Raw genomic sequence first — 19,878 nt, 5'->3', positions numbered from 1 at the left:
ACGGTTGGGCCACGTAGGATAACCTCCTTAATATTCTCGAGATGAAATGTCTCATAGTTGCAACGAAGAATAGGCGACAGTCCTAAAAAGTAAAAACCCTACAAAAAAGAGGCAAGAATGGTAAACATATAAATGGAGAGGAGGCTTCACCAAGTACGTTTAATTTTCCTCTTATCTACACTCTACAATTTTTCCTCTTACCTACACTCTACAGTTTTACTTTTTCTTCTTTCTTCTCATGCTGACTTGAGCATCGGAGATTATTCGCGAACCTCTTTGACCCTTTTGTCTAACTTATGGGCTTCATTCTCCAAGCGCCCAAAAGTTAAAAAAATGATGAATTCTATCGTTTAATTAACGGTTTAAGACATATGAATTTTAGGCTAGTTGATGTGCTAGCTTTTCAAAATCCTCATTACACAATTGCTCCAACTCTTTGCCTAATAATATTGGCACTTGGATCTTTGAACACCATAAAACGACAGGGTACTAGCTAGTGGAGGACCAATAAACTCTACTAATCTCATCATCAACTGGAGGAGTTCAACAATATTGGCTCCTAATGACATAAAAACATTACAATACCACAATAAATATGTGCCCCATTAACAAAAAGTCCACCACTAGCACTGCCCAACAAATTCTGAATCCAAAACACCAATTGCACAACATGACCTAGACCCCACAAACAAAATCTATAAAGAGAAAAGTGTAAAAAGAAAATCAGATCACAGTGATACTGAGCCATCGAGCAATTCAGGCAATAAGTGAGACTTAACACGTGAATATTTAATTGAAATAAAAGATACGCCATGGAGTCAGAGTTTGAACTCAAAACCTTTACTCGGATACCACTTTAAATCAACACCTATCTTAAAACTTAAGTTGATAAGAATGATAAAGTTTTATATTTAATTAATATTTTAACTTAGCCAACCAAATGTTAAGAAAATGAGCAAAATTTCTATGAGCAAGACACACTTTCGGGTAAAAGGGACCTCACCAATCTTTGTTGCCGCACCCACATAACATTTTCTTTTTGGTGATAAATACAACCACATCACATTAACAAATACTTAATGTAGTTGGTCGAATGCTTAGTGAACAATTGGTCTTCCTCTGGTATCATCAACCTCAATTTGACTGGAACAATATCAAATTCAGAGTGATCAATTATATGGTTCAACAACCAATTATGCTTAATGTTCATACTGTTGGTCGGTAAACTAACATTAATTGTAATCCACATCCTCATGAAATATTGAGAGAAAATTAGCCCAACTCCATTTCCCCTCCAGCAATAGAATAGTACTATGGTGTATACATATATTTAGGTTCTGCAGAGCTCAATGGAGGAAATTAAAAAGGGTGCTCCTCTTTAATAAAATCTTATTTCACACAAGCACAATGTCTCACTCCGTTTGTTAATGTTTTTTAAATTATATATATATATATATATATATATATATATATATATATATATATATATATTTTGATGTGACATACTCAGCCCTGGGGGTGGCAGTCCCACCGTTGGCCACCCCTTCATTTAATTTTTTTTTTTTTTTTTAAAAGATCTAATTTTTTTAATTAAATTATTTAAAAGATATTATTTTAATGTAATGTGGAAACAATGCTAACGTGACACTAATGGACGGAAAATCAACGGAATGATCGATTGCACATTTTCGATAAATTTATGCCTTTAAAACTAAAAAAATTAAAAATTAAAAAATTAAATGTAGCATCACTTTTCAATGAAGCCATTTTAGTTTTTATTGTTTCTCTCCCATATTTTCTCTTTCTCCCAAATCTTTTCCCACTTTTCAAGGGGGTGATTGGTTGTTTTTGGTGTTTTTTTTTCATGGAAATGGTTTTTTGAATTAAAAATAAAATATTATTTTAATAGAATAGATAGAAATACAGCTAATCGGGTCGAGTGTAGAGACATTTAAAAATTCATTAGTTAAACTAGATAAAAGTGAGTTTTAAAGAGCTATTTTGCATAAAAATTTTGGCTCCTCCATTGTGAATGCTCTTCTAACCCTTTGTCTTGTTCTTCACATTTTTCTTTGTGATAATTAATTAACCTTTCTTCTTTCCTTTTTCTTTTTTATTTTATTTTTATTTTTCTTTTTTCTTTTATTTTTCTTTGTTATTTTCCTTTTAAAAGCTTCATACTTCTTTAAGTATTTAATTTTTATTTTTCCTTCTTGTTCTTTAGCTATACTAGACCTTTGCAATTTCTCTAAAAGATACAACAAGATCATGAAGTAGATAATTTAAAAATACACTTCATACTAGGGTTCATGACAACATTTTCCGTTAACATAGATGAAAAAATAGTCACGTGATCCGCATGTGACTCAAATTCGTAGATTAAAAAAAAAAAAAAAAAAAAGGTTAAAAAAAAAATCTTGGAAGGAGACGTATGACCTGGTCTTCACGTTTCCAAGGTTAAAGACTCCGTTTGACCGTAAGTCTTTGGCCATTGAGACCCTTAACAAAAAAAAAAAAAAAAAAAAACCATAATTGGATTTGTTTCTCCTTTTAACTTAAAAAATTAATTAATAAATAAATAAATCCTGGGACTCTTTAACAGTAAAATTGTTCAATTTTTATTACTTGATACAATGATACAGCTTTCAATCTTTAGCGGCTCTGATCTGGAAGCCATCTTCTCATGTCCCATGATGTAATCTAATACATTAATTGAACTAATTTAAGCACTAAATTCATCAATAATTGGGTTCCCATTGGCTAATAGAACTGTAGTAACATGGACTTTGACTTGATTACTTGGTAATCTATTTAGTTTGACCAATCCTATGCCATTTATGTGACTTGCCTTTTCAGTATAATATTGAAAATTTATGGTCAGTAAAACTAGGAGGTATCTTGCTTGCTCAAAGTTTTATTGTTTTTTTTTTTTTTTTTTTTTTTTTACCACGCCTTCCAGCTTGTGCAAGTTCATGAATCAATCATAATAGTGTGTTTACAGCTAATTGATGTGAGATTCTTTATCATCCTTCTTACATCTGGATCTAATTGAAACCATGACAAAGACAAATAGATATGAAAATCCAATTAAACTCATAATCAAGATAAATTGGTATGACACTTAAATTCAAAAAATAAAAAAAAGTGTAAAGATTATGTTAACCAGGGATGGAACTAGAGGGTCGGGGGCCATGATAGTGGGCTTCGTCCTTCATTTATGCTTTGTCTCCCTTAATGAAAAATTTTTGTTCCATCTATAATGTTAGAGTATCTAGAGAAAAGAGAACTGACAGACACACTTTATTTGATAATGCTTTTTCCTTTTCTCTTTTGTTATCTCTTTTCAAAACAAAAACACTAACAATAACTTAAAGCGCAAAACATTCAAATTACTTTAACCTTTATGTCACATCGAAACAAAAAACACCTTCTAAAAAGTATGAGGCAGATTAAAATTCCTTGACCTAGGGTTTGTTAAATCACAGTTTGGGACTATGAGTATGAGGGAACACTGTTTTGAAAATTTTTAAAAGATTTTTTTGGCAGGGCTGCTGGTTTATGCCCTAACTGTGGTTCTTCACATAAAATTAGGTTAAGCAAGCTGTGGCTCCATGCTTCAATGGCATCAAATTTAACTGCTTCATATAAAGAAGAGAATGTGGAGGGGTTAGGTCCCAGATGAATGTTGTCATTTGTTTACTGGTGAATGCTGCAGAAAAATTGTCCCTTCTTCTGCAAAGGAAGTAGAAAAAGAAGGAAAATGAGGGTCCAGTGGGTCTTAAGCTCCACATCACCAAAGCAAAGAAGTCCTAATCATAAGATCCAAGGGCTGACAAAGTCTCAAATGAGGTCAAAAGAAAGTTGAGGCTTATAGTACCTTTGGGGACCAAAATCCCACTCAAAATCTCCCATTTTTTTATATCTATTATATGCTTACATGGAAGCAATTGTGAAGGGTAGCTTCCAAGCACACATAGGCATAAATCTTTTCCCCTTTCCCCATGATTGTCTTCACATGGATTCCAACCCAAAATGCTTCATTTAATGTTTTTATAAGAAACCCTCCTAAAAATAAACTACTCTTAAACCTTAGTTGCTTTCCTTTTAGTTAAAAAATATAAAGCTTTGTAGGGTACCCCACATAAACAATGCCAAATCCTAAGATGGGTTGAAAGGGCAAAGTTAGGAGAGTGTCTCAAATTCAACTTGTTAGGTCCTTTTGCTTGCAACTTTTTTTATTTTTATATCTATTTGATGCAAATGAGGTTTCTAATTTGTGCAGGCTAAGGGCAGCCAAGAAACCCCAACCAATTTGGTCTCCACATGGTGTCTGCATACACGTATCACTAGCCCCACCATACCCCAATTGGAGTATTCTTTCTCTCACTCTCTCAACCCAAATTTATTAATTTGATTGCTTTGTAGTTAAAGGTTTCTTGTCTCTTTTTTTGTGAAAAGACTTCTTGTCTTTAGTCTATGGTGTGACAGTAAAAAAGTGTTCCTGGTTTAAGGGGATGGTGGGGGAAATCCGTGGCATGTCCCAATGGATAATCGAAGGGGGGATCAAGAAGAACCTGTCTTTATTTTCATTTTCATTTTTTTTTTCTTTTCCTTTTCAGATTTTTCTTTTCTTTTGGGTAGGATTTCATCTTTGTGATTCAAGTAGTATTGAAGTCTGACTTGACCTATTTAGTTAAACTAGTTAAACTCTGTAATCTTAATTCACCAATTTTGTATTAGATTCGTATTGAATTCATGAATCGTATAAAAATTGTCAGTCATAAATGTGATCAGGTCATGTCGAGACATAAGTATAAAACTATATAGGTTAACCATAGCTCAACTCATTTAACTTATAACTCTTAACTCTAATCCGCTAATTTCATATTAAGTTCATATCGAATTTGCCAGTAATGTTAAAAATTATCAGCTTTACTTTGTGAATGATGATTTCTCAATTTCAGTCCTTGTTACCAATTTATTAGTTACAAAGTTTTTCTTCAAATTAAGTTTTGAAGAAGTTTATTTTCACAACAAAATATATATGAAAATCGCATATTAAAAAATGCACGTTAAATTTTCTTTCCCCCCAATTTAAAGAAAAAGATTATCCTTTGAACATATATAGGGTACTGGTTGACAACAACATAGCATCATCCCCCACTCAAATTTCTTATATTTATGAGTCAAGACACGTTTTAGATTGCCTTAGATTTGGTTACTGTTGGGTTGATCCAAGCAATACGTTGTTTGAGTACCCTTTAGCATACCAATATTTGTTTAATAGCTCTAAGTATTGAACATATCATATAAATTGTTTAATTACATATCATATAATAAAATATATTATATGGTTTATATTTTAGTGTATGATCATATGCTTTGACAAAATAATAATTTTGTAGATGGAACTTGATAATAATATATTTTATTACATAATTATCATTCTTGCTCAATTTCAAATTTGGAAAGGTATAGAAACCTAAATATTTTCCAATTATTAAATTCCCTAGCTAAAACTTATTTAGGTAGTCTTTCTCAGTGCTTTCTTAAAAGATTTTTTTGTTTTTTTCAACAAGCTTCTTATTAGAGCAATCCACTTGCATTTAGATTATTCATATATACCTACTTTTATTTTTAAAAAATATTTTTATAATTTTCATTTAGAATTGACGTGACAATTTACGTGATTAAGCAATCAAATTTTATAAGTAAATTTAATTATTTAGTAGTGATGCAGTAAGTATCTCATGGACTCTCGTGCCAGTTTATAAAACTTGTAAAATTGTAAAACTTTTAACAGTACTTTTATTAATTATATCATAATCACGTCATGACACCCGATAATTAGTTTAATTAGTAGCACTCATTCCCAAGCCCCTCATAAAATTTTCCAATTATGTTAACAAAAGGCACTATAACTCCCCCAATGGGGCAAGGGTCACCAAGAAAGATGTCCTATTATCATAAAGCATAGTTCAATTATCATATTATATAAGCAATAATGGACAGGTGTCGGGCTATAAAGTTATGTATAAGAAATCTACAATGGGGCACAATTATGTACGGGAAACAGGCAAACACACACATAACCCAAGTGTGATTGGTTTGTCTTTGCTCTCTCATCCATGTTCTCTGATTTAAAGGCTAAAAAAGGTTGAACACCTAAGCTAATGATGCTTATCCACACCACTAAGTTAATTATATAAGAAACCATGCTGAGTTGGACCCAACAAACTCATATTGTATATTTGGTATCCTGAATTCACAGCTGTGAGTATCGAATGGTCAGCATTTAACGACCCTTAAATTTGTAGTTATTTTCTGTTAATTATGAAATACGTGTCGATTCATTAACAAACATTAGAACTGTTAAATTGATATTATATATAGCCTACTTCATACCAATTTTAGGGGTGAGAAGGTAGGTAGTTAACCCTGCACTAATTACTAAATTCTTTTAAAAGCGATTGAAAAAAGGCTAACCGCTTAGTGTATTAGGGTTACGGTTAGCGTTTTTAGGTTTTTTCAAAATCGCTAACCGTTAACCATCTATATATATATATATATATATACATGAAACGATGTCACTTTTTTGTTTAAAATTATATATGTGTGTGTGTGTATTACCATAAAAAAGATTATCATTTTTTTTTTCTTTTTTATTTTTCTTTTAAAAAGCAGTTAGAGATTATTAGAGTTACTAACCGCAAAACGCGAGTTAACCGCCTAGACAGTTAGCGAAGGCAGTTACGGTTAACAATTTTAGCCAATAACCGTTAACCGTAACCGCATTTTCACTCTTAACTAATTTTTAAATACACTAAATTTTTTCTTCTATCTCTCTTAAAATTCGTCCATAGTAAGAACTTTGAGAGTATTCTGGTTTCGTTTCGCTTTGTGCAAAATGCATCAAACTTCAGATGTTTTGCGGGTTCTATTGTATCTTGAAAAAGTGTTTGCTCTAACCCAGTGCACACCAATTGATCAAGTGACACTTACTACATCAGCTACTAAATAATTAAATTTACTTGTTAAATTTTATTTACCCATATTATATTAATTCAACCGTCAGGTGAGTTTATAAACAGTTGTACGAAAAGTTGTAGTACCCATATATTTTTTAATTTACAGATTGACGGTCACAAGCAAAACACTCTTACTTTAAAGGAAAGCAAATCAAGTGGCACTGCTTGTTCAATTAACAACTAAGCACAGTCTGCTTGTTCAATGAAGGGCTTCCTACAAGGTACATAGCAGGCTCCTAAGAATGCCTACGATGTCAAGTTGAAAAATACTTGAACAGAAAAATTAGTATTTTATCAACATCAAGAGGTCAAAAGTCATTATGAAAAATAGTATTTGAAAGAACAACAAATTTAAAATATTCTTTGGCAGCTTTCTTTATTCCAAGTTCCTTCTAATTGGAACTGAGAATAAAAACTCTCTTCATCCAACCTAATATATTTAAGATGCTGATTTATGTGGTCAAGTGTGTCCATATAGACACTCAATTGTTATTAATAAAGTGTTGCCAGGAATACTATAATTTTTATTATAAGTTTCTTGTGAATTGACGTAAGGGTTTATGTAGCCGCAGTTTCAGTGTCAGGCTTTAGCCACTAAACAAAATTTACGGATCAAATTTTGTTGCTTAATTTTTTACCATTAAGGTATTGTTACATGTGAATTTGTAAAGAAGTATATATTTAAAATTGTAGTACTCCAAACTTTTTCCTTATTATAGAACATTATACAAATGTTAACTTTTCATGTAGCAAAGTTGCTAGGGTCTTTGTTCCCCATCCAAGAGTCCCCCAAATTAGAAATTTTACTTTCACAATAGCTCCCTTTTTAAAAACATTTTCCTTTAAAAATTTACTTATTTCGCGAAAACCTACTCACAAATATAGTTCTTTAAATTTGCTCCATCCCAAATAACCATTCCCCAAAACTCTAACTTTTTAGGTTTGTTAATACTTTTTAGAGAGTTTTTATTTTTTATTTTTTATTTTGTTTGAAAAGTATTTTGACGTGACATAAAAGTTAAAATAATTTTAAACGTTTTGTGAGTTTTGGGTTTTTGGTTGTTTGTTAACGTTTTTATTTTAAAAAGAAAAAACAAAAGGAAAAACATTATCAAATAACTATTCTTAAAGGATAGATTTTAAACTAATTGGTGATTAGTAAAGAACAAATAAAGTGGTGGGGGTAGGCATCTTGCATAAACATATCATATATTCTTCTAGGGGACAAAGAGTTGCTTAAGGTGCCAAAGATGCAAAGTGGGAATAGAACTGGGCATTAATTAATCCCACGCTGAATTTAACAAACCCTCTCTTCCTTTATATTGTTCTTCCTAGAAGGAGCAAAAGCAACCTAATCCCAATAAGACAGCATATGTTATTATTCTTGTAATTTGCATTTTACTATAGTCAACTTGTTCCTTAGGATGGGGTTATCTTGGATCGAAATTTCTTGCAAGTAATTGTTCTGAATTTGTATGATTGTATTTAACTTGATTCGAAAGGTTACTTAAATTACGTGCAATTCAAACTACTCCAAAGAAAAGGTAAGCATGGAGCCTACACACTCGAGCATAGAGGTCGTTGATATGATCTTCTGTGTTCCACATGATTTAAATGTAATCTTAACTATGTCTATATAAACTTTTAAGCACAATATACAAGTAGATTTTTAAGGATCAATTTTACCTAAAATATATATCATTTGATATCAAAGCCAAATACCAGCTTACATGTTCGAGTTATAAAAAGGAACGTCCTAATAAAGTAAACTTCGCATATAAAAATTAGCACCCTATGTATAGGTTCTCAAGCAACCGTGATTAGCTCTCAAAGCTTTTTATGGCTGCAGCAACTCTCAATAATATGCTTGACCTTTGAATCACAAACACCGACACAACACAAGTGTGTCGACATTTTGTAAATTCTAGAAAACAAAAACATAGAACAAGACATGGCAAGAGAATACGATGATAAATATTATATATTTTTCATTCATAGAGATAGCTATTGCATGTGACAGATCTAGACGTTAATTAAGTTCAATTCATTTATATAAGATGATCTTGTTAAAATAATATAAAATACAAATAAATGTTACAAAATCGTACATATCATATTTTATGGAGAGCTTAAATACATAATGTCTTTTGTGTTTAAATAAACTAATTGACATAATATTATTATTATTATTATTATTATTTATAACGTAGAACCTCTTTAAAGCAAGGCTTTTTTGACCCACCCTTACATCTCGGATACCTTCAATCGCCCACAAATCACAAACATCGCTTAAATTCGGGATCCAACACAAGACCACGAGGTATAACTGATTACAAATAACATATTGTTAATACTCAATCATATTGTTAAAAAAGAAATAACATATGATTGAGTATTAGAACGCAAAATAATAGTATTTTTTAAAAAAATAATAAAAAAAAAAGAAGAAAACCTTAGAATTCAATTACATATTGATTGCTCAAGTGAATAAAGAACGTCACCAACACAAACTCTGAACAAATATTTTAGTAGAGAAGTATTTTCTAACCTATGCCCACTTATACCTTAATTACCTGGTTGATAGAATACACATGTTCTGTATTTATAAGTTAGATCATGGACTCTCAATTAAAACTTTTTCTTAATTATTCTTTCCATCAAATAATAAAAATCAATTATAATTTTCATTCCACAAATAATTCTTTGTTTGGAATAAATTACTGAACTCATTTAATTTGTGTCAGATTAAACGGTATGTGGCATTTAGGCCACACTTTAATAACTAATAAATTTCTAACAATAACAATATGTCTATTATTAAATCATCACTTATCTTAAAAGTTTAAGTTTTTAGAAAATGATAAATTTAGTCATGATTTAATTAATACTTGAACACTTTCCCCATGTTTGAGGTCAAGCAACACGTGAACTATGTTAACTAAAAATAGGAAGTAAATGCTTGATCGATACCGTGTTAAATCAACCGTTATAACCGCTATGTCAAACACTTAAGCTTAATTATAAAAATTAGTAAATTTGATTGGGGAAAATGATATATTAAGATTGTGGGATACATTTAAAATATATTAAAACGTATTGGTGTCTAAAGTGTTTGACACTTCAAATAACTGTCAGATTTTTATAATACACAAGTAGATAAATAGACAATTACAAGGAAAGATAGTTGTTCGTGAGTCAATTTTTCTGGTTTATAAATTCAAAAAATAGCAAATAGCCACGGTTGAAGGTTTGAAGAATGCCATTCAACGCATGCTTTTCTCCTAACTCCCTACCCATAATAGGTTGCATTTATCACGTAAAGAATGCCATGTACTTAGGGGTAGAACCAAGAATTTTTATTAAAGGGTCAAATTATAAAATAATAAAAAAATAAAATTTTGAAGAGAAAATAATTAATTTTAGGGGTATATATATATATATTAAGAAAATTGTGAGGTTGAAGCCCTCCCAACCTTTTACCTAGGTTCACCCCCACATGCATATGCGGCAAGAGAAAAGACGGGTGAAGATGTTATTAGTGTCTGGGTGAATTGATAAAGTCAGGGTTCAAATTCATGACATTTGGCTTTAATATTATGTTAAATCACCACTTATTCAAAAGTTTAATCCAATATAAATTGATAAATTTAATCAGTAAGAGCTTCGACATTTTATCAACAAAGAGCACAACATATAGTATTTGTAAAAAATGCTTGAATACTACAATTTTCATGTGAACTAATGGAGCAGTATATAATAAACCTGCCATTCATGTATTTACTCATAAGTAGTGCTAGAGGTGTACTACAACTTTTATTACGAAGTTATTTATAAATTGACGTGACAACGCATAATTTATGAAATAATTAGGAATATATATATATATATGAATTATCAAGTATTCCAAATTATTTCACCAATTATAAATTACCAAGTCAATTAGTAAATAACTTTATAGCAAAATTCGTAGCACTCTAAACATTTTCCTTTACTCTATCATTCAACTATATTCGTGCTTGTCCTATTAGCCCTTAAAGAGACAATATTCCACACACTTCCAAGTCCACAAGACAAAAAGTGATTTAAGATTTCTCCTTTTCACGTAAAAAATGCTTTAAGGTGTGAATTTTTACATAATATTCAATAAAACATTTAAGATTTATCCTTTTTCACATAAAAAGAAACCCAATTAACGTGGAGGTGGTCCATCATCCAAAACTCTTCCCCCCTCCTCGATCCCATCGAGAATTGCATCTAATAATGACTAAGGAATAGGACATCATGGCAAGATTATTCTTACATTCATCCTAAATGGGGACCAACCTTCATGGCCATTTAATTTTTGTCCATATAACGAAACACATCATTCAATTGTTCATAACACCTTGATAACTATAAATTTTAAAGACCAACTTTCATTAAAGGGACCAACCCTCCCAAACACAGGACTTTTTTCGGTGCCAAACCCATGAAATTTTAGGGTACCTCACCTCGAGAACCATATATCTAAAACGACAACTCTTTCAAAACGTTGACCACCCTTTTTTTTTTTTTTCTTTCATCAATTTGGATTGAGATTCCTTATAATTTTCTTGTTTGAATTGTAGTGTTCGTATAGGTAAATCTTGAATTGTACGAGATCCCATCAATCTGATTACCAAAAAAATTTATTTTGATTCGAGAACGACACAATAATAAACAAATTCGACTCGGTGCTATAAAATTTATTATGTTTTCATATGATTATATTAAAACATGTTTTCACATACATGGCCATACACGATGTCGTTTGGCTTAAAAATGATAAAATAAATTTTGAACCTCTCATTGTTTTTACAATTTTTTTTTTTTTTTACGGCTCAATTCATATTAAAATAAAATCTGTCCAATATTTCAAAAAAGGAAAGTAACCCCAAACGACACAGTTTCCAACGCTCGGGCTCAAGCCTCAAGGTAATCAGCAACACACGTGGCGAGTTGACCCACAGGGCTGAACCACGTGGGACCAGCGAGACCGCACGCAGATTAAAAGAAGCAGATCCAACGGTTTCCACGTGTTAATCGGGCCCCACATCACAATGGCAAGCCACCGTAATTATCTTGAGTCTTGCAGGTCAAACTCAAATCATTAATTCCTACCAAAAAAAAACGAAAAAACAAAAACAAACTCTGCCGGGTCGGCTCGAGCCAACGCTGTTGCCTGCTTCGAAGCAGACAACGACAGGGACGGCAACTAACGGTAACGGAAATCCACCACCTAACGGCTTCCGTTAGTCCTTCTCTTACGCATCCCGATGTTTCCGTACCACCAACAAATCATTTAAAAATAAAAACACACCCCCGCCGTTATCACACGGCACACCCAGACGTAGTGCTGAGTCTCGCTCTAGCAGCTTTACAATAAAGTATCAATTTTGTATGAATAATTTGTAAAATTTAATTATTTAATTACCCTTTTAACAATACAATGATGCCAAATATCAGGGAGAGTACAAATCTTTTATTGAGACTATAATATAATATATTAAAATATTATTTAATTTAAAATTTATATTTGAGTTAAATAGTATTATATTAATTACTTGTGTTAGTGATATCTTTTAAATACATAATTTAATTATTTTTTCACTCATATTTGTATATTTAATAATCTTCCTTTCATGTGTGAGTCTATCATCATATTAATTATATTTTTTCTTGATCATAAGTTATTTTGCCAAGTGTCATGCATTATTAATTGCTAAACGCTTACAACTAATGACGTATTTGAAGGGATGATCACAAGGAACTAACACCGAAGGTGCATTCTTCATTTTAGGCTACATGTGAGTGTTGACAGTCGAGGAAGAGGGAAGGGGATGATGACACCATAAGAAGTGTAGTCATCCATACACTTAATCATATTCATATAAGATGATAATTTACATAAAAGTCAAAAACTCTCCATGAAGATTTGTATGGCTGTCTATATATCGGAGAGTGAATCATACCATTCATTCTATTACTTTATCTCTTTGTTTTCTTCTTGAATTTCCATCTTAATAAGAATAATCCTTTTGAACACTTATATTATTTTTTATTTCCTACATTTTTTAGTCGACTTTATCATGGTAATAGCGGATCAAGAATCTTTGAAAATGTACTTGTATCTATCAGAAATCCTTGCTAAATCACCAACTTTGGTATTAAAATTAAGAAATTAACTATTTGCAGTCTTTTAATAATTTTTTTTTCACAAATTAATTTTCTTATAAACTGACTTGACAATCTATAATTTGAATGTTTACTAACAAATTTGACTTATCAATTTAATCAGTTAGTGACGAACTTATTTTACTAATTATGAATTGCCGGTCAATCACGTTAATTTATAAAAAAAAAAGTAATAAAATCACAATGTAACATGTCAATCTCTGTTTTTTTTTTTTTTTTGAATGGTCTTAGGAAGTTTCTGTACTTTTTAAGTTGCAGAAGAAAAGGAATAAAGTGTGATGTTTCATAGTATTTTGATAGAAAATGAGAGGTTTAATAGTTTAATTAAAATATATTTAACATTTTTCCGTTGGGTTCGTCGTTCCGTTTACCCGGGTCCCCCGGTGTTAGATCCTTAACTACGGTTAGTCTAGTTAGAGAGAGAGAGAGTCACAGTTAAAGCAGAGAAAGTCGCGTATAATAAGACGCGCGCAAAGGGGATTTGGGGATTCTTCGAAACGGCGTTTTGCAGAGTGTGTGTCTGAGTGTCGTAGAGAGAGAAACATAGAGAGAGAGAGAGAGAGAGAGAGAGTTTCTGTAGTGAGAGAAAGCGGCTTTGCGAGCTCACAAGGTGGTTTTGTAACGCTTCTCGGAGAGCCCAAAGGGTGGTTTTGCGTTACGCTTTCGAATCGATCCCAATCGTTACAGAGGGAGAGGAAGCGAGAAAGTGTGTGACTTGGTGTAAAAGCGCAGTATTGGAACCGAAAAGCCGGAGCTTTGGGTGATAAAATCGTATGAACGGCTTGGGGGTTTGATTATAATTAGTGGGTGTAATTTAGTGTTGATTATTGTGGGCTTTGGTTGTATATAATGAGGTGAGGTAGGGGGTTTTGGGGGGATTTTTATCATTTTATGTGAGGTTTTTGTTTTTAATCTTTTGGGGAATTTCGGAGTTTGACTCGGATTTCAATGATGGCGAATCGAAGCGGGTCGTTTTCGCAGTCAAATGTTTCGGCGGAAGGTGAAATGGCCGTTGGGTTTTGAAAATTTTCTTGGGTCTTCTTTGTTTTTCCGGGAAAATGTGAAATTTTTTCTTACTTTTTGGTTTGGTTTGGTTTTCTTAGGTCGTGGAAGGGATGGGCTGTATGAGGAGCTATGGAAGGCTTGCGCGGGCCCACTCGTGGACGTGCCTCTGGCCGGCGAGAGGGTCTTCTACTTCCCACAGGGGCACATGGAACAAGTAAGTGTGTCTATGTGTTAAATGCTATTTCTTTGTGTTTCGGATCTTTGGTTCTGTTAGTTTCGGTGGGAAAGTGTTTACCGAAAAAGAGTTGGGATTTTGGTTTTATGGGGGTTTCCGTTTTGGGGTCTCTTATTTCCTACAGGGGCGTTTGAACAAGCGTGTGTTTAAATTTAATGCTATCAGCTATATGTTTGTGTTTCGGATCTTGATTTCTGTTTGTTTCGGTGAAAAGTGTTTCTCGAGAAAGAGAGAGTGGTGGGGGTTTCGTTTTTATGGCGTTTCCTGTTTTGAGAGTGTGTTTTTTTGGTGGAATTGAAAAAAACTTGCTATTTTTGGGTTGTTTGTAGTTAGAGGCATCAACAAATCAGGAACTGAATCAGAGGATTCCACTGTTTCATCTTCCCTCGAAGATTCTTTGTCGTGTAATTAACGTTGAGCTACTGGTATTTCTCTATTTGATTTTCTCTCTTCTTTTTTACCATTTTTTTGGTTTTTCTGTTTGGTTACCGAGAAAATGGAGGAAAGAAAATAGCTGCTTGGTTTCCAGCGTGTTTCAACGTATGGGTTTTATTAAACATGATAAACCCAGATCAGCTGGACCCATTAGTTGAGTTTGGCTCATTTGAATTGGACTTCAGTTTTATGGGTTCCCAAGTGATTGGAACTAAGGTTCCAAACACAATTTGTATAGTCTTTATATTTTCTGTATTTTCTCAGCAACCAAACAGAACCTTGCAATAAATTGTAAAAATTGTCTGTTCGGGAAGAACTTATTCATTTGTTTTTGTTTCTTTTTGATGTGTACTTTTTAGGCGGAACAAGAAACAGACGACGTATATGCACAAATCACTTTACAGCCAGAATTACATGTAAGAAGCAACATCTTTGTTACTGATTTCAACATCTTTCAATGTTTGGTCAGCAATTTTTTTTCTTTTTATTTTTTGCTTGACTGGAATGATTCTAATCGTGTTGAATTGTTTTTAGCAAATTGAGCCTACAAGTCCTGATCCCTGCCCTCATGAAGATCCAAGACCAACAGTTCACTCGTTCTGCAAAGTTTTAACTGCCTCTGATACTAGTACCCATGGTGGGTTTTCCGTTCTTCGTAAACACGCCACTGAATGCCTTCCTCCACTGGTAATAATTTTCTTTGTATTACTACTTTTGATTTTCTTTCTTGGTTTCAATAATTCCATGTTATTGATTTCCATGTCTGGATTATATATTTCAGGATATGGCCCAGTCAACCCCGACCCAGGAATTGGTTGCTAAGGATCTTCATGGTTATGCATGGCATTTTAAGCATATTTTCAGAGGTTACTAATTTCATCTGCTTATTACTCGTCCTTGCGATTGTGATTTGGTTCTATTGATCTCGGAAGGGATGGGGTTTAATCACTCATCATGAGTTAGTTAAATTAATCATAGTGTGTTAGACATGCTGCTTGAAAAAATCAAACAAGATAGTCTATTTTCACTCATTCTATTTTCACTCATATTTCTTCTGTTGTGATTCAACGAAAGGTCAACCGCGGAGACACTTGCTTACGACAGGATGGAGTGTTTTTGTGACATCTAAGAGATTAGTTGCTGGGGATACCTTTGTATTTCTGAGGTATATGCCTGTTTTTTTTCATCTTGTCTCATTTTATTTATATTATTTATGGTACTTTATAATCTTCTTGTTAGTTATATATTCCATTAGTAAAAAGCTTTAATTCATTAATGAATTGCTTTTCTAGGGGAGAAAGTGGGGAGTTGCGCGTAGGGGTGAGGCGCCTTGCCCGTCAACAGACCAGCATGCCATCTTCTGTGATTTCGAGTCAGAGCATGCACTTAGGAGTGCTTGCAACTGCATCTCATGCTGTTGCAACCCAAACTCTATTTATAGTCTATTATAAGCCAAGGTGTGATATGTTCCTTCTTTCAGGCAAACTGGAATGACTGGTTCTGTTGAATAATTATTGTATGATATCTTATCATTGATTTATTTGCTTTGGTTAAAATGATCAGGACGAGCCAGTTCATAATAAGCTTGAATAAGTATTTGGAGGCTGTTAACAATAAGTTCGGAGTTGGCATGAGATTTAGGATGAGTTTTGAGGGGGAGGACTCTCCGGAGAGAAGGTAATAAAAAATCCCAAATACATAATTGCTATTAGTTTGCTTGTTGTCTGAGTTTTCTTATAAAGATTCTTGTTCCACATTTTTGATTGATTAGGTTTTTGGGCACAATAGTTGGGGTTGAAGATATTTCTCCTCACTGGACAGGTTCAAGATGGCGATCACTAAAAGTAATTTCTTGGTTCCTTCTTCCTCGTTTCAAATTAATATGGCAATCAAATTTCAATATTGTTTTCTTCATTTTATTAGGTTCAATGGGATGATCCTGCATCTATTACAAGACCTGATAGGGTTTCACCATGGGAGATAGAGCCCTTTGTGGCTTCCATACCTGCAAGCCTGGCTCAACCTGCTGTGGCAAAGAACAAAAGGCCCCGAACACCCATTGAAGTTCCAAGTCATGGTGAGATAATTTTTTCTTTCTTCGTACCCATTTACCTTTTGTACTAGCTGAGTTGGTTACATTCTAAACTTCCTCTTCTTTATTTCTCTTATAGATAATACTACTTACACTGGATCAACACTCTGGAACTCTGGATTGACGCAGTCCCATGAAATGACACAATTTATGGCTGAAGGCAAAAGAAGTGAAAATCATGTTATTTGGCATCCCAATCAGACAGATATTAATAGCAACAACTCCTTGATTTCAAGGCCTCAAACTGATGGGAACTGGTTATCTTCACCTCATACGTGTGTTACTCAGCATCTTTTTCAGGACACGGTGGATGATAGCAAAAGTGTCTCCACTTGGGCTGCTCTCCCAAGCTATTCAACTCCACACTCATCGAAGCTGGAGAATGAATCATTTCCTGACCCAGTTGAGAAGGCGAAGAAAGCTGACACTGCTACTAGTTACCGATTGTTCGGTATTGAGCTGATTAATCACCCTACAAGCTCACCTACTGTAGAGAAGGCCAATGCACAACCAATCAGTGTCTCTAATGGCTCCACTGAAAGACATATCAGTACCCTGCCAGCAGCTGATTCAGACCATAAGTCTGATCTATCGAAGGACTCAAAAGACACGCAAGCGGGACAGATGCAAGTACCACCAAAAGAGATTCAGAGCAGGCAAAACTGCTTTGCTTCAACCAGAAGTCGCACCAAGGTGCTGATATGAGAAATATTTTGAAACTTTAATAAAAATATATTCTAGAGGTTATGGTCCCCACCCCCAATGCTAATTTCTGAAAATTTACTCTTTGTTTTTGTTTTTTTTTTTTTTTTTGTTCTTCAAAAATGCAAAAGGTTCAAATGCAGGGGGTTGCTGTTGGTCGGGCGGTGGACTTAACCATGTTGAGAGGATATGATGAGCTTATAGACGAACTTGAGGAGATGTTTGACATCAAGGGACAGCTTCGCCCTCGCGATAAGTGGGAAATCGTCTATACCGATGATGAAGGAGATATGATGCTTGTGGGCGACTATCCATGGCAGTAAGTTCTCTTCAGTACTATCTATCACAAAATAGAATATGGTTCTTACTTAAAACTGTTTGGAAGTTTCTATTTGACGTGTTCCTCAGTTTTAGTGTTTTTTTATTCTGTGTTATTGCCATACAGGGAATTCTGTAACATGGTGAGAAGAATCTTCATATGTTCTATTCAGGATGTGAAGAAGTTGAGCCCAGGAAGCAAACTGCCTGGTTCTTCGACAGACGGTGAAGGGACGGTTATAAGCTCAGATTCAACCGAAAACTGAAACACTGAACTGTCATTTTGTTCTGTTTATTTGCTCTTTTTATTTTTTATTTTATTGGGTTTCATTGTTGTTTGTTTGTGGGGGAGAAAGAGGGTCTATTTTTGTGATTAGGAAGATGTGTGAAGGTGGAGGGAGAAAGACATTGGTTAATTGATAGCTCGTTTTTTAGAGCTACAGCTTCTTGAAACTCAAGAAAGCTCATTATGCAGTAGTGGGGGTTTAGGGAGTGTAGTTAGAATCTTGTGAATACTTATGCAAGTCTTGGTGGGTGGAAGTGGGGTTGCTGGTGAGTGGGACTCACACGCACCGTGATATAGCAGCAGGGGTGCTGAATAATTGGACGGGGGAGGGGGTGGTGGGTAGGTGGGTGCTGGATGGGTGGATTCTCTGTTTCTTGTGATTGTAAATACATGTGTTTTGGAACTAATCTTCCTCTTTAGCCAGTCGAAATTGGCAACGTCCTGTTACTCTTTTAGCTTTGTCTCTTTTTGGTCCTCTTCTCTGAGCAAATTGGTACGAAAAAACGCCAAACCTAAAACAACACAGCAGAAAGAAAAAACACAATGATTTCTTTAATTCATTACATTGAGTTCTCTTTTATAATAGAAAAGAGATCAGAACTAAAATCTAAACTTGGGCATTCTCCCATTCTAGATAATCAACAAATATATATATATATATATATATATATATATATATATATATATATATATAAAGAAAGCAATTGATAATAGAAACAATAATTAGAGCTATGAATATAGTAATTTTAAAAATAGTTTTGATAGGCCACCGTGTCCTAGCAATAGGTCTTGTTTAATTTTATCTATATTAGTGACAGTTTGTAATAATCTAAGATAATGAAAATGCTATAAATATGTCCAATAAACACTTGTTTAGCCTTAAAAAGATCATTTGGGCAAAAAAATAAAAAAACCCATTCAGAATTTGGTCCATAAAAATATGCTTGGCCCAAGAACAACTCATTTGGCCTAAAGAGAGATTTGGCCTATAAAAGTTAAATGACTTAACCAACTGACAATTAAGTGACTTTACTGAATTAACCGAAATTGTCTAAATTAATATATACATCAGTATAGAGTCGGTTAATTCTTGGTCGGTTCGATAGGTGAAAATAGATTTACCGACGTCAATTTAACCAATACCCAGCCCTAATCGTGTTTGCACTTTTAATTTTTATTATAAATAACATGCATCACAATTATTGTTGCTGACATGGTATATTAATGAATTTCGTCAAATTATCTCATGGAAAAGGCATTTAGGAACCCATTTGTGTTTTTTCTTATCCCAAAAATGAAAGCGAAGAGAATTAGTTGCGAGCACCCATCATCACCCCATGAAAGCAAGCACAACATCAGATAACAACCAGGAGATGGAGATCACAAAGAAGGTCGCTAAGGCCAATTGGAATTGGATTTTAGAAATAGCGATTTTAAAAGGTGTAATTTGAAAATACTATTTTTAAATACGTATGTAAGTATTTGATAAAATCATGGTTTGATTTTAACCTCTTAAAATTGTCTGCTTTTAAAATCTCACCCCCTTCAGCCTTACCTACAATTT

General features: G+C 33.4%; 1 protein-coding gene across 1 annotated transcript; it reads left to right on the top strand.

Moving 5' to 3' along the window:
• The first annotated feature begins 13,753 nt into the window (after positions 1–13,753).
• On the top strand, positions 13,754–18,769 carry ARF9 (auxin response factor 9). Its single transcript, XM_059586505.2, has 14 exons — positions 13,754–14,241; positions 14,345–14,460; positions 14,811–14,906; positions 15,276–15,332; positions 15,451–15,603; positions 15,698–15,782; positions 15,991–16,081; positions 16,209–16,373; positions 16,480–16,593; positions 16,688–16,760; positions 16,840–16,993; positions 17,088–17,701; positions 17,842–18,029; positions 18,156–18,769. The coding sequence occupies exons 1-14, from the start codon at positions 14,190–14,192 to the stop codon at positions 18,292–18,294; spliced, it is 2,097 nt and encodes a 698-aa protein (XP_059442488.2). The 5' UTR covers positions 13,754–14,189; the 3' UTR covers positions 18,295–18,769.
• Positions 18,770–19,878: the final 1,109 nt, after the last annotated feature.

The sequence above is a fragment of the Corylus avellana genome, chromosome 3 (assembly GCF_965113065.1).
Source record: "Corylus avellana chromosome 3, dhCorAvel1.hap1.2, whole genome shotgun sequence".
Lineage (NCBI taxonomy): Eukaryota > Viridiplantae > Streptophyta > Magnoliopsida > Fagales > Betulaceae > Corylus > Corylus avellana.
This window is presented reverse-complemented; position numbering and strand designations above follow the sequence as displayed.